The sequence below is a fragment of the Chelon labrosus genome, assembly GCF_963514085.1.
Source record: "Chelon labrosus genome assembly, chromosome: 17".
In the NCBI taxonomy this organism is placed as follows: domain Eukaryota; kingdom Metazoa; phylum Chordata; class Actinopteri; order Mugiliformes; family Mugilidae; genus Chelon; species Chelon labrosus.
In genome coordinates this window covers 16,046,054-16,060,072 of record NC_140350.1, presented here as the reverse complement: position 1 = coordinate 16,060,072, position 14,019 = coordinate 16,046,054, and the positions used below count along the sequence as shown (strand labels likewise).

Below are 14,019 nucleotides of genomic sequence, written 5' to 3'. Positions count from 1 at the left end.
TAGTACCTCCATTAGACCACAGGATGAGGCAAAGGATCATGTATGAAAATGAAACACAGGGATCTGATTCTGTCAGGCAAGTAACCGTGTGGTGCATAGTACCAGGTTCGTGAGATGGAAGCAATTAAAATCCAAGTGCAAGAATAATTTAGTATCATTTATGATACCAACCAGTAAAAAATGGGAGTAGAAATTACCTCGTATTCAGATTCTGTCAGGCAAAGACTCACTTATGCTTTTAATTTGAAATATACGCAAAAAGTAGCTTAATACTCAAACAATGAACAGATCTCATAAAATAAAACAGTGTGAGTTGAATTGTTTTGGTTTAAACAGCATTGATCCTTTTGGACCTGTTCACCTTTATGTCATTGAGTTTGTCTCCTCTGTGTCTCAATATAATTGCATCTTTACGCCGATGACACTGTTTTATATTTGTGTTACTGATTGTCTTTGATTTGACGTTTAGTATTATTTCCTCTGTGATGATTTCCTTGTTGTTGATGTTTTTATTTTGGAAACTGTGAACAAGGGAATTCACTGATCTGGAAAAGTTCTGTTCCCAGAGAGGAAACAGCTGTAATTAGTAAATAGCCTGTTTGTTTTCTATTGTTTTCTATTTAAACTAAAATAACATAGTTTTTATGTTTTCTATATATTTGTAACCTTCAGAGTTTTGTACCATCTGGTTGCTAACCGTTGTATCAGGTATTAATAAAGACTCATCTTTGAAGGGTGTCATTTATTTACACATACTTTAAATGTATAAATTATATAAAACAACAACAAAATCTAAATTCTGACCTTAAACTTCTAGCATGTTAAGATCAGATAACTGTTAATTGTTTATGTTGATCTCCATCACAGTATCATCATGCGGTGTTTCCTCAGCTCTTAACTATTTCTTGTATGAAATGCTGAAAATACAATAAGTAAAGTACATATAAGTACAAATAAGTAAAATTTGCTTTTAAGTACATCTGCTTGTGGTCATCTAAAAGATAATGGATGAATTCTGCATCTGTATCCACCTGACTCGCAATAAAAGACAAAAAATAAAGGAATAATAGTAAGATTGAAGTTAAGCATCTGAATGTATCAGGTGATTAGCTCTTGGGAAAGTAGGACCAATTTGCCAATCGACAGGATGCAATGGACAATATTAACAACTGTTTTATTATTATTATTCATGCTTCAGAGTGTTATTGTCCTGGATCAATGGATGTTTCTGTTCTATTTTCATTCTTTACATTTATGATTTTGTACCATCCGTCTCAGTGAGCTCAGTATTATAACAAAGAAGTTGTCCTCAGTGCTTTATACTTGTTAAACAAAGAAACTAATAAAAGATGATAAAGTTATCAACAGTAAGAAGAAAAACTACAAACAAAGGCAAAAAATATGCATTAAAATAACATGTATAACAATAGAAAATAAACATATATATACAATTCAAGTAAAAGTAATAAATCAGTTAAAATATATTCAAATATTATTGTAACAATTAAATCCATTCTTATCCTTGTTGACAGTGATCTGATCTGTCTATTGTCAAATGTCTCCCTCTAGCGGTTACATCACAAATAGCAGGTGCCGTAAATGTCGCAAACACAGCCAAGTGTTCCGTCAATTACGTCCACGCACGTTTAATGGCGGCGGATAAAGAGCATCAGAGGCTCGGTATAGAGTTTACTTATTATTTGGGTTTTTATTTGCAGTTTTCAGACAGTTTGTTGTCGGTTTAATCCTTAGCCTGTCCACTGACTTCGGGAAGCTTCTGACTGCAGCCGCTGTTATGGAAACAGGTCTGTAGCCGTTGTTGTGGCCAATGTTAGCTTTCTAGCTTCTGTTTTGTTTGTGGAGACATTTGTATGGAGTCTGGTGCCGATCGGTTTTAGTTTGAAAGGATTTATTCATTAATTAAAGGAATCTGATAATTTATTTATCTACTTATCGATTATCGATGTCGGATGTTGTTGATCACGCTGAGATTTAGTTTAAGTTGTTATAGAGTGGATGCAGGGCTGCTCCGAAATACGTTAGAAATTATTACGATTAACAAAAACTTATTTACCAACTAAATTATGTGAGTTTGAACATCACCTTTGATTTTGTATGAGTATATGAGACTCACTCTTTAAATCGGCGCAGTTAACCAACATATTTATTTATTAAATTAATTGATTATCGGCTGTCTGGTGTAAGTGTACAGCTGATAATGCTAGCGGTTAAATTGTGACATTTTTTAACACAGTCTGGTGCCATGTCAGACCCTTTCTCAGAGCTGTGTTCAGCGATACAAAAGCTTTAGATTATGACTGTAACTTCATGGTTTATCTGTCCTGTGGTCCAGAGGAGCAGGCCAGGAACCGCTTCCAGTCCGAGCTGGAGTTCGTCCAGTGTCTGGCCAACCCCAACTACCTGAACTGTGAGTGACAGAGAGACAGACAGAGTCTAGGTGAGTCCAGGTGAGATGTTGAAGTTGACGACTTCTTGTTTGTCTCTGTGTCCAGTCCTGGCTCAGAGAGGCTTCCTGAGGGAGAGACCGTTCATCAATTACCTCAAATACCTGCTCTACTGGAAGGAGCCCGACTACGCCAAGTTCCTCAAGTAAGAATAGAACCTGAGGAACGTAGAGAGAACCCAACCAACACTAACGTTATTATAATTATCATTATTAACATTATTGATATTATTAACTGAACATTGAGACATTTGATTCTATTGGTTCCAATTAGGGCTGAATGATTGTTGAATTAATAACACATCATCTCCTCATCCTTCTCCTTCTCTTCCTCAGGTATCCTCACTGCCTCCACATGTTGGAGCTCCTTCAGTATGAACACTTCAGGAAGGAGCTGGTCAACGCTCAGTGCTCTAAGTTCATTGATGAGCAGCAGCTTCTTCACTGGCAGCATTACTCCAGGAAGAGGACGAGACTTCAGCAGGCATTGGCCGAGCAGCAGCAGCCTCAGCAGCAGCCGCCGCCGCACGGCAACGCTGCCGCCAAGTGACGACATCACAGGAAGTGGGAGGAAGAACTTCCTGACACATCTTTTTGACTCCAGTTGAAACAGGATGTGACTACATCCTAGAAAGCCAAACTGTTGATCTTCAGACTCTCTCTCTTTTCAACTCAAAATAAATTTGTGATGAATCTAAGACTGTCAGTTACTTACTGGTTGAAAATAAAGCTCTAAAAAACTGAATCCTTTTGAAAAGAAAACATTTTAATTTGTTCTTCCTTTTTGCTGCTTTTTTTTCCTTTTTAATAAAATATTTTAAAATGTGAAGGTTTCCTCTTTAATACTGGCGTGAAGTTAAACAGCAGTGATTATCTGATCTTTCTATTATTAACGTCATTATTATTATTATTAATGCTTAGAATTATATAATTTTGCTCTTCTCAGAAATGGAAACAAGAGTGTTGGTATTTATTTGTAAATTTAAGTACGCATTTAATTTTATTATTTCACTAATTCCACATTTACGTTTATGACTTCATATGTTCATTGATTTATTTAAAATATTTATTCACATATTAGGTTATTTTGTTTTTGGAGTCCTCAAAAATGTTCCAACAGTAATAACACATTTTTTTCTTTATAATAAAAAATAATCAAAGTTTTAATATTTGATATTATATACTGTTTTTATTTTTAGTTTAGGTTTATTTTGGGGGGTTTTATTCTGAGACTGGTTGTATGTAGTCTGAATTCTCGCGATATTTGGGGAGAATCCCGCCGAGTAACGTTTCAACGGTGGTTCCCGAGTATATGCAATCAATGGCTGTTCCTTGATCTGTGGAGCACCTCAGCGACAAGTAACGACTGACGGTAACTTCTTCATGAGTGATTATCAATATTGATTGCTGATGATTTATTATTTATTACTGATCGTCTCTGGTTACAGTCTGTGTCTGAATATAGCTCCGTAGCGAGCTAGTTGCGTAGACTGTAATAAAGTTAGTAGTTAGTCGCTGTGGGCATGCGCAGTGTGTGGCTGGATCAGCTTCTGTGACAGACTTCCAATGAGTAACAGGAGTTCACTGCCTGCTTTAGGTGACTAGGATTCAGTAGAAAAACACTGAGCCAACACAAACCAGTCACTAACCAGCTCCTGGTCCAGGGCCACTCCATCTAATTCCAGGGGCCCATATTGGCTCCTGTGGCCCCTTCCTGTCAGGTGGTTTCAGGTGATAAGAGTACTTCCTGTTTTCTGGTCCCCAGGCCTCAGCAGCTTCCTCCCTCTCTATGAGGATGACGAAGATGCTGCAGCAGGTGGCGGTGGTCGGAGCCGGGGCTGCTGGACTCTGTGTAGCGCGACACGTCCTGTCCCGTCCGACACACTTCGCCCCCCCGGTGGTGTTTGAGCTCAGTGACATGGTCGGAGGCACCTGGTGTTACGACGAACAGGTCAGAGCGTACAACAATGGGCGGCCGGTCCACAGTAGCATGTATCGAGACCTGAGGTGAGTTCACCTGTCTGTTCTGGTCCAGGGTTCAGGGGAGGCTGCATTGTCTCATTGTAGTCAGTGTTTGTGTCTTTATAGTTTTGTCTCTTTGTGAGTCTCTGTGTCGTTGTGTTGGTTTGTTTTGTGAAATAATTTGCTGTGAAATGACTCTGATTTCACCAACAGGACCAACCTGCCCAAGGAGGTGATGATGTTCCCTGATTTCCCGTTTGACCCCCAGCTAAACAGCTTCCTGCCCCATCAGGAGGTCCAGAGGTACCTGGAGAGATACTGCCAGAGCCACCACATCCGGCCTCACATCCGGGTCTGTCCTCCAGAAAATCCTCTGCACATTAACTTACGGCTGTGAGGACTGGATGTCCTTAGACACTGAATGTGGGATTCACAGACTCACTGTGGCTCTGTTCTGGTTCAAAGTTCAACACTGTGGTGGAAACCGTCAAGCCTGTTGTCGTGACAACGGAGGGCGGCAAGGAGGAGACGACTTGGGAAGTGACGTCGTCTGATTGGTCCGGCTGTCTGAAAACAGAGACCTTTGACTCTGTGTTCGTCTGCTCGGGGTAAGACGTCAGTTTGTGTGGTTTTAAACCTGCCTCCAGCTCACATTTACTCACAGGAAGTTTAAATTAGCTTCTACTTCAACATCATGTTTCATTTGCATTTGCGTGGAGTTTTAATCATGTGATCTGTCGTCATCTGATCTTCCATGCTGAAGTGAAACTGAAAATAAAATGTATTTTTAAAGTTGTGGTGTTCAGAATCTCTGCAGGGAAACACTACAGCTGTGAGAGCTTGTTGTGTTTATCAGGACTTCAAAATAAAAGCAGCTGGAGCCGTCCTATTATCAAAGTCCACCTGGTTTAACATCCTGCTGTTTGATATTTGTCTTGAAGGCACTACTCTGACCCTCACATCCCAGACACACCAGGAATAGAGAACTTTAAAGGTAAAGTCGCCATTTATGTTCCTGTCAAGTCAACTTAAACACAAGCTCTTTTCTTTTGTAAGCTAGCTGATGAGTCGGGTAAATGTCACGCTAAAGCTAAAGACTGGCACACACACTGAGCCAGCGGTCAGCCATTTGCCAGTGTCAGATGCTCAGTTTTTGATTCCTAGCCTCTCAGCTGACAGTAGCTCCTCCAGTTTGATGTCAGGTCTTTACATGCAGAGGGGATGATACAATTACTTTGACAGCTAACACTGAAACATCTTCAGGTTCTGTGAAACAAAACTAAGTTAGCCGTCTATCAACCTCCACATTGATCAGGTTTTCAGCTCTCTGAGTTTTGCTCCCTGTTAGAAAACTTGGACTCTGTAAATGTAGTTCTTTTTCCTCTTTGGTTGTTTTCACGGCAGTCTTTCTTCACTGGAGTTCAGCATTTTAGTATTAGCCAGATTAGCTGTCTTTAAATGAGAATGACTGACTCTGTCGTTAATTGCTCCAAGCTAACAGTTCCCAAATGATTGTGCTAAGATAGGCTAACTGCACCTTGGTGTTTGTACTGACCACTCTGAGGTGACTCTGAATGTTGTCTCTGTTGAAGGAAAGGTGCTCCACAGTCATTCATACAAGTATGCAGAACCGTTCTCAGGTCAGTCGGTGGTTGTTCTGGGAGCTAAAGCTTCAGGACTGGACATCTCCATTGAACTGGCTAAAGTTGGAGCACAGGTACTAAACAAACAACACACTGCAGCACATATAACATCCTCAGAGGTCTTTTCAAATCATGTTTTATTGTCAGATTTCAGACATCTTGCTGCAGTTCAACATAAATGATGATTTCAGCTAGCCAACAGTAGCTCCTCCGAGTTTCCCAGCCTCCTAGCTTCCTAGCCTCCTTGGTTTCCTGTGAAAAAATTAAGACGAAGGATTTTTATGTTTTTGACCAGTATGCTCCATGTTTCTCTCTCCAGGTGACTCTGAGTCATCATCATCCTCGTTTCAACTTTCCTCTTCCTCCAGAGATTCAACAGTCCACCCCAGTGGTGGCGGTGGAGGACGACGGCAGCATTCGTTTCCAGGTGACTAAAGAAATTACCAGGTTGAGTGTTTGAGTCATTTATCACCTGTAACTCAAAATGTCTCCTTTAGGACTTCAGGACCTTTGTTCTGATTCTTTAAATAAAGTTTAACACCTTATTAAATGGGTCCCAGGACGGCTCGGTGGCCCAGGCTGACGTCCTGATGTTCTGCACTGGGTACAACTTCAAGTTTCCATTCCTGGACGGAGCTCAGCTGTCTCTGGACATCCAGGACCAGGCGGTGTCTCCTCTGTACCGCTTCATGTTGCCTCCCGCCTTCCCCTCGCTCTTCTTCATTGGCATCTGCACGATCATCTGTCCCTTTCCCAACTTCGACTGCCAGGTGAGCTAAAAGATTCAGAGACGTCACCACAGACCGACCACTCCCACCGAGCGGCTGAGGTTCACTGATTCTTAAATCATATCCCTGCAGATCCAGTACGCTCTGGCTGTGTTGGATGGGTCCGTCACTTTACCGTCTCGGGCTCAGATGGAGGACGAGGTCCAACAGCAGCTCCAGGATAAACTAGAGAAGGGAGTCCGACGGCGGCACCTGCTGAAGTTGGACCAGGATCAGTGGGAGTACTGTGATGCTCTAGCTCGCTCCGCTGGCTTCCCGCCGCTGCCTCCAGTCGTACGCAGTCTGTACGAGGAGGTGTGGCGGCAGCGACGAATTCACCCCGAAAATTACCGTAGCCTCAACTACAGGCTGATTAGTGACACCGAGTGGGAGTTGGTCAGTTAAAACACTGATGAAAGGTTCCAACGCTGAATGTGCTTAATCCACACAAACCTACTAATTTTATATTCCTTCATAAATTCATATCAACTGTTCATATCAAATGTTTTATTGAAAAACTTCTTTTATCTGAGTAAACAATCTGGGAGCAGATATCAAGTATTCACCACTTCCACCCAACGATTACTAGTGTCTCTAAATTATCTGACTTTAAACCTAAAGAACAACTGTCCATTCATTCAAGAGAAACTAGAAGAACTAGAGAAGCTACTTTTTCCATTGATACCAAGCATCACATAGCTGGAGCTAACCAGCTAGCCTCAGCTAAAAGAGAAAACGCGCAGCCGGATTTTGAATTTTATAGTCGGCAAGTCAGAATTTCTTTCTCTGTCTCAATATTTCATCAAAACCAAAAACAATTGACAACAAATGTAACTGATATTGTTTTTATGACTTTTTGTGGTCCTAATGAGTTTATCAACATGATTCTGCATCAGCTATGCACCACATGGTGACTTGCCTGACAGAATCTAAGTCCTGTGTCTCAATTTCATGTATTTTCCTTTGCCTCCATCTAGTGGCCTAATGGTGGTACTACACAAGGAAATCATCACAGAGGAAACAATACTAAACATCAAATCAAAGAGAATCAGTAACACAAATATAAAACAGTGTCATCGACGTAAAGACACAATCATATTTAGACACAGAAGAAAGAAACTCAGTGACATTAAGGAATCAAGGTCCAAATGGATAAATGTTGTTTAAACCAGAAAAGTTTCCAACCAACTCACACTGTTTCATGAGATTTGTTCATAGTTTGAAGCAGGGATAAAACAATAATGTCCAACTGCAAATGCATCTTTATGCAGATGGCACTCTTTTATTGTGTTCCTGATTCTCTCTTATTTGACGTTAAAAAGAAAAGTTTAGTATTTCCTCTTTAATCATTAATAATTTCCATATTTCTTTCATTGTTGATGTTTTTATTTGGTAAATTATGAACAGACTGACACTGTCAAAGACTTAATCTGTAACGTTTGACAAGAATCATTTGCTTTGTTAAAGTGAGAACATTGATTATATTTTCATTTATTTTTTGATGTTTTATTTGAAAATCTGACGTCTGAATTTTATTTTTTAATCTTTACCAAGGTATCAGGATTGTTTCTTAAGTTTTTTTTTATATTAACTCTTAATTTTATCAGCATATACATCTTTAAATGTAAAGGAAGTAAAAGTGCAATATTTACTATTAATTCTTTATAAAATAATTGAAATAGAAAGATATGATGTTTCCTCTGATTTCTGTTGATGTGATGACAAATGCAAACGTTCAATGCCAGCGAATCAGGAAAGTACTAACAACATAATTCACTATATTATTTATAGACGAGAAATTAATCATTTGTCATGTTATTCTTATCACCATGACTGGTGGGGAGTTTAGGTTTGTATCAGGAACATATGTGGGTGGTTTCATGAAAATCATATGACTTGCTTATGATAATGACCTGATACTGGAACTGGAGGAAGTTAATTGTTTCTGGTTTATGTATTTTTTTATTTTTGAATGGGGGAACTTAGTGGCCAGAAACTCCAGACAGACACCACCCACGGATGTTTCTTTTTGGTAAAAAACTGAACACACCAGTCATTTAGAAATGAAGAAAAAACAGAAACAAGTCCAGTTGTCTTTGTCTCAGCTTGTTTTTTTTGTTTTTTTTTTTAATTTACAGCAAGATCTGAACGACCCAAGAATTTATTTTATTTTATCATTTATTTATTTTTAGTTTAATTCTAGTTAGTTTTTATTTTATTTCCAAGGTTCTTGGTTTTATTCTGAAGGGCTCTACCCGGAAGTAGTTTTTTTCTGGTAAGTGAATTCTCCTCGTGATATTGTCGTTCTGCTTTACGGTGTCGCAACATGAATCCTCTCTTTCGGACGGAAAAATAGCGCCGGCTCCACAGCGACAAGTAACGGCTGACGGTAACTTCTGATTATTCATGAGTGATTATCAATATTGATTGCTGATGATTTATTATTTATTACTGATCGTCTCTGGTTACAGTCTGTGTCTGAATGTAGCTTCATTTACTAATGTAGTTAGTAAATGAAGTTAGTATTTAGTCACTCTGGGCATGCGCAGTGTGCAACTGGATCAGCTTATGTGAAGTCAGACTTGAAATGAGTGACTGGAGTTCACGTGAGCTCACCTGGTGGAGGTGACCAGGATTCAGTAAAAAAACACTGAGCCAACACAAACCAGTCACTGCCCAGGTCCTGGTCCAGGGCCACTCCGTCTGATTCCAGGGGCCCGTCTTAGCCCCCGGGGCCCCTTCCTGTCAGGTGGTTTCAGGTGATTAGAGTACTTCTTGTTTCCTGATCCCCAGGCCTCAGCAGCTTCTTCCCTCTCTGTGAGGATGAGGAGGATTCTGCAGCAGGTGGCGGTGGTCGGAGCCGGGGCCGCTGGACTCTGTGCAGCCCGACACGTCCTGTCCCGTCCGACCCTCTTCGCCCCCCCGGTGGTGTTCGAGCTCAGCAACGTGGTTGGAGGCACCTGGTGTTACGAAGAACGCGTCAGAGTGTACGACAATGGCCGGCCGGTCCACAGTAGCATGTATCGAGACCTGAGGTGAGTTCACCTGTCTGTTCTGGTCCAGGGTTCATGAACGGGTGGGGGCATGATGGGGGAGACTGCATTGTCTCATTGCAGTCAGTGTTTGTGTCTTTATAGTTTTGTCTCTTTGTGAGTCTCTGTGTCGTTGTGTTGGTTTGTTTTGTGAAATAATTTGCTGTGAAATGACTCTGATTTCACCAACAGGACCAACCTGCCCAAGGAGGTGATGATGTTCCCTGATTTCCCGTTTGACCCCCAGCTGAGCAGCTTCCTGCCCCATCAGGAGGTCCAGAGGTACCTGGAGAGATACTGCCAGAGCCACCACATCCGGCCTCACATCCGGGTCGGTCCTCCAGAAAATCCTCTGCACATTAACTTATGGCTGTGAGGACTGGATGTCCTTAGACACTGAATGTGGGATTCACAGACTCACTGTGGCTCTGCTCTGGTTCAAAGTTCAACACTGTGGTGGAAACCGTCAAGCCTGTTGTCGTGACAACGGAGGGCGGCAAGGAGAAGACGACTTGGGAAGTGACGTCGTCTGATTGGTCCGGCCGTCTGAAAACAGAGACCTTTGACTCTGTGTTCGTCTGCTCGGGGTAAGATGTCAGTTTGTGTGGTTTTAAACCTGCCTCCAGCTCACATTTAGTCACAGGAAGTTTAAATCAGCTTCTACTTCAACATCATGTTTCATTTGCATTTGCGTGGCATTTTAATCATGTGATCTGTCGTCACTTCTTGTTTGAAAGTGAAACTCTGAAAATTAAATGTATTTTTAATGTTCTGGTGTTCAGAATCTCTGCAGGGAAACACTACAGCTGTGAGAGCTTGTTGTGTTTACCAGGACTTCAAAATAAAAGCAGCTGGAGCCGTCCTGTTATTAAAGTCCACCTGGTTTAACATCCTGATGTTTGATATTTGTCTTGAAGGCACTACTCTGACCCTCACATCCCAGACATACCAGGAATAGAGAACTTTAAAGGTACAGTCGCCATTTATGTTTCTGTCAAGTCAACTGAAATACAAGCTGTTTCTTTCCACTGAAGCCTTTAATATAGAAGTAGCCAACAGTTGGCCGTTTGACGGTGTCAGATGCTCGGTTTTTGCTTCTTAGCCTCACAGCTAATAGTAGCTCTTGATACCTTCCTAGCCTCCCAGCTGGGTCTTTAGATGCGGACAGCATAAAGCAGTAACAACAACTACCAAACCTAAAGTTTAAAAAGGTTGAAAGCCATCTTTTTTTCTTGGACTTTAGTATGTTAGCATTTGCCAGATTGGCTGTCATTCTTCTTCTAAATTGAAATAGTGTTGGATGAGAATGACTCGATTTGACTTTAATGACTCCACATTTCCTGTGTCATCGTGCTAAGATAGGCTAACTGCACCTTGGTGTTTGTACTGACCACTCTGAGGTGACTCTGAATGTTGTCTCTGTTGAAGGAAAGGTGCTCCACAGTCATTCATACAGATATGCAGAACCGTTCTCTGGTCAGTCGGTGGTTGTTCTGGGAGCTAATGCTTCAGGACTGGACATCTCCATTGAACTGGCTAAATTTGGAGCACAGGTAATAAGCAAATGACACATTGTTTAAAAGACGTGTCCTATATTCAACAGTATTTTCAACAGATTAAAGTTACAAAATGTGTTGATAGCCTTATTACTTCCTGCCAACATTAGCGCAGAGATTCTGGTTGCTCTTCTGTAGGTGATCAACTGTCAGTCATGAGTTGTTTTGCAGACCGATGTCTATTCAATACCTGTAAGAAGTGTTCACCACCTTGGATGTTTTCCAGTATAATCAATATATTAGAAACAATGTTAAAGTAAACTCAAACAAATGGTTTACAAAAGGACACGGGGACACTTAAGACTACTTTGAAGGAGACTAGTCGTGAAGGACACCAGGACTCCTAGGATTACTCTGAAGAAGACTAGGGATCGAGGACACAGAGACACCTAGGACTACTCAACTCTTAGGACTACTTTGAAGAAGATCACCAAGACACCAAGGACTACTTTAAACAAGGACTCCAAGACACCAAGGACTACTTTGAAGAAGATCACCAAGACACTTAGGACTATTCTGAAGAAGGACACCAAGACACCAAGTACTACTTTCAACAAGGACTCCGAGATGCCTAGAACAACTTTGAAGATGGACACCAAGACACCCAGGACTACTTTGAAGAAGACTGAATGACTGAGTGACACCAATACATCTAGGACTACTCTGAAGGAGTTAAAGTTCTTCAGCAGTCTTTGTGGCCAATCTGGACTAGAGTTCGTCCAAAGACATGTGGAAAACGCTGCAAGAAGGTTGTTTGTTTTGAGACCAAAATTGAACTTTTAGTCCATCAGACTGGACGTTTTGTTTGGAGGACACCAAACGCAAACACATCATCCTCGCTGCGAAGCATGATGGTAGCAGCCTCATTTTGTGGGGATGATCCTCGGCATCAGACTCATGGACGGATTGTAAAGGTGGACCCTAGAGGACAATCTGATTCAGTCTGCAAGAGGGCCACAACTGTGGAGAAGATTTATTTCTTATTAGAAGATGACCAGAAGGAAACAATGAAAGCTAAACAGTGTTTATTGACCCAAGATCCCATTTATAAAAGCAATAAAAGGGTAAAACATCAACGGTGGTTAATACGTTTTCTAGGCACCATAAATGATCATCTCAGCTTCAAAATACAATCTTTGCTTTCCTGTGAAAAAATGAAAACATAAGATTTTTATGTTTCTGACAATATGCTTCTTGTTTCTCTCTCCAGGTGACTCTGAGTCATCATCATCCTCGTTTCAACTTTCCTCTTCCTCCAGATATTCAGCAGTCCAGTCCAGTGGTGGCGGTGGAGGACGACGGCAGCATTCGTTTCCAGGTGACTAAAGAAATGACCAGGTTGAGTGTTTGAGTCATTTATCACCTGTAACTCAAAATGTCTCCTTAAGGAATTCAGCACCTTTGTCCTTAATTCTTTAAATAAAGTTTAACACCTTATTAAATGGGTCCCAGGATGGCTCTGTGGCCCAGGCTGACGTCCTGATGTTCTGCACTGGGTACAACTTCAAGTTTCCATTCCTGGACGGAGCTCAGCTGTCTCTGGACATCCAAGACCAGGCGGTGACTCCTCTGTACCGCTTCATGTTGCCTCCTGCCTTCCCCTCACTCTTCTTCATTGGCATCTGCACCCTCATCTGTCCCTTCCCCAACTTCGACTGCCAGGTGAGCTAAAAGATTCAGAGACATCACCACAGACCGACCACTCCAACAGACCACTCCAGCGGTTCACTGATTCTTAAATCATATCCCTGCAGGTCCAGTTCGCTCTCGCCGTGTTGGATGGTTCCGTCACTTTACCGTCTCGGGCTCAGATGGAGGACGAGGTCCGACAGCAGCTCCAGGAAAAACTGGAGAAGGGAGTCCAACGGCGCCACCTGCTGAGGTTGGACCAGGACCAATGGGAGTACTGTAATGCTCTAGCTCGCTCCGCTGGCTTCCCGCCGCTGCCTCCAGCCATGCGCAGTCTGTACGAGGAGGTGTGGCGGCAGCATGACATTCACCCTGAAAACTACCGTAGACTCAACTACAGGCTGATTAGTGACACTGAGTGGGAGCTGGTCAATTAAAACACTAGTGAAAGGTTCAGCACTAGATACAGACGCACATGTTTTACCTAACAAAGACGAGAGTCCAGTGGTTTAGAGGTTTGATTTAACTTCCTGCTCGTTAAATCAGTCACGTTTAAATTCACTGCTAAATGTTTTACTAATGTTGATGAGGCGTTTTTATGTCTTCATCAGATGACACCTCTCTGAAGTCGTCAGTCATCAGTACTAATCCTTGTCCCCAATGGATGAACCCCTGGGATTTTAATGACCTCCTCTCATATCTAATCTGATTATCATAAAATGTCTTGATCACATTTCTGCTCCCCAGAGGAGGAGCCTTTTATTAACACTAATCTACCTCAATCATTTCAGTTCGAGGTCTTTACTACAAGTTCTTAGATTTGTTTATATATTTTTTTAATACTACGTGACTTAAAATTACATGACCTTGTAATTTTTGGACACTTTATCAGTGAGGGTTTATGTTCTGGAACAAAACTTTAACATAATTTCTACTAAAATAAATAAATCAAGTCTGTTGAGATCA

At 41.4% G+C, this 14,019-nt stretch overlaps 3 protein-coding genes across 3 annotated transcripts; all 3 read left to right on the top strand.

The window, feature by feature from the left end:
• Positions 1 to 1,583: 1,583 nt before the first annotated feature.
• med31 (mediator complex subunit 31) lies at positions 1,584 to 3,287 on the top strand. Its single transcript, XM_084565479.1, has 4 exons — positions 1,584 to 1,805; positions 2,354 to 2,428; positions 2,514 to 2,610; positions 2,801 to 3,287. The coding sequence occupies exons 1-4, from the start codon at positions 1,796 to 1,798 to the stop codon at positions 3,012 to 3,014; spliced, it is 396 nt and encodes a 131-aa protein (XP_084421605.1). The 5' UTR covers positions 1,584 to 1,795; the 3' UTR covers positions 3,015 to 3,287.
• Positions 3,288 to 3,765: 478 nt separating this feature from the next.
• LOC311502366 (uncharacterized protein) lies at positions 3,766 to 8,331 on the top strand. The gene is made up of 9 exons (XM_084564553.1): positions 3,766 to 3,836; positions 4,230 to 4,471; positions 4,640 to 4,778; positions 4,892 to 5,034; positions 5,368 to 5,420; positions 6,019 to 6,143; positions 6,389 to 6,496; positions 6,630 to 6,839; positions 6,930 to 8,331. Exons 2-9 carry the CDS (start codon positions 4,254 to 4,256, stop codon positions 7,239 to 7,241), a joined length of 1,308 nt encoding a protein of 435 aa, XP_084420679.1. The 5' UTR covers positions 3,766 to 3,836; positions 4,230 to 4,253; the 3' UTR covers positions 7,242 to 8,331.
• Positions 8,332 to 9,151: 820 nt separating this feature from the next.
• LOC311502261 (uncharacterized protein) lies at positions 9,152 to 14,012 on the top strand. Its single transcript, XM_084564403.1, has 9 exons — positions 9,152 to 9,225; positions 9,630 to 9,871; positions 10,061 to 10,199; positions 10,313 to 10,455; positions 10,786 to 10,838; positions 11,297 to 11,421; positions 12,635 to 12,742; positions 12,877 to 13,086; positions 13,179 to 14,012. The coding sequence occupies exons 2-9, from the start codon at positions 9,660 to 9,662 to the stop codon at positions 13,488 to 13,490; spliced, it is 1,302 nt and encodes a 433-aa protein (XP_084420529.1). The 5' UTR covers positions 9,152 to 9,225; positions 9,630 to 9,659; the 3' UTR covers positions 13,491 to 14,012.
• Positions 14,013 to 14,019: the final 7 nt, after the last annotated feature.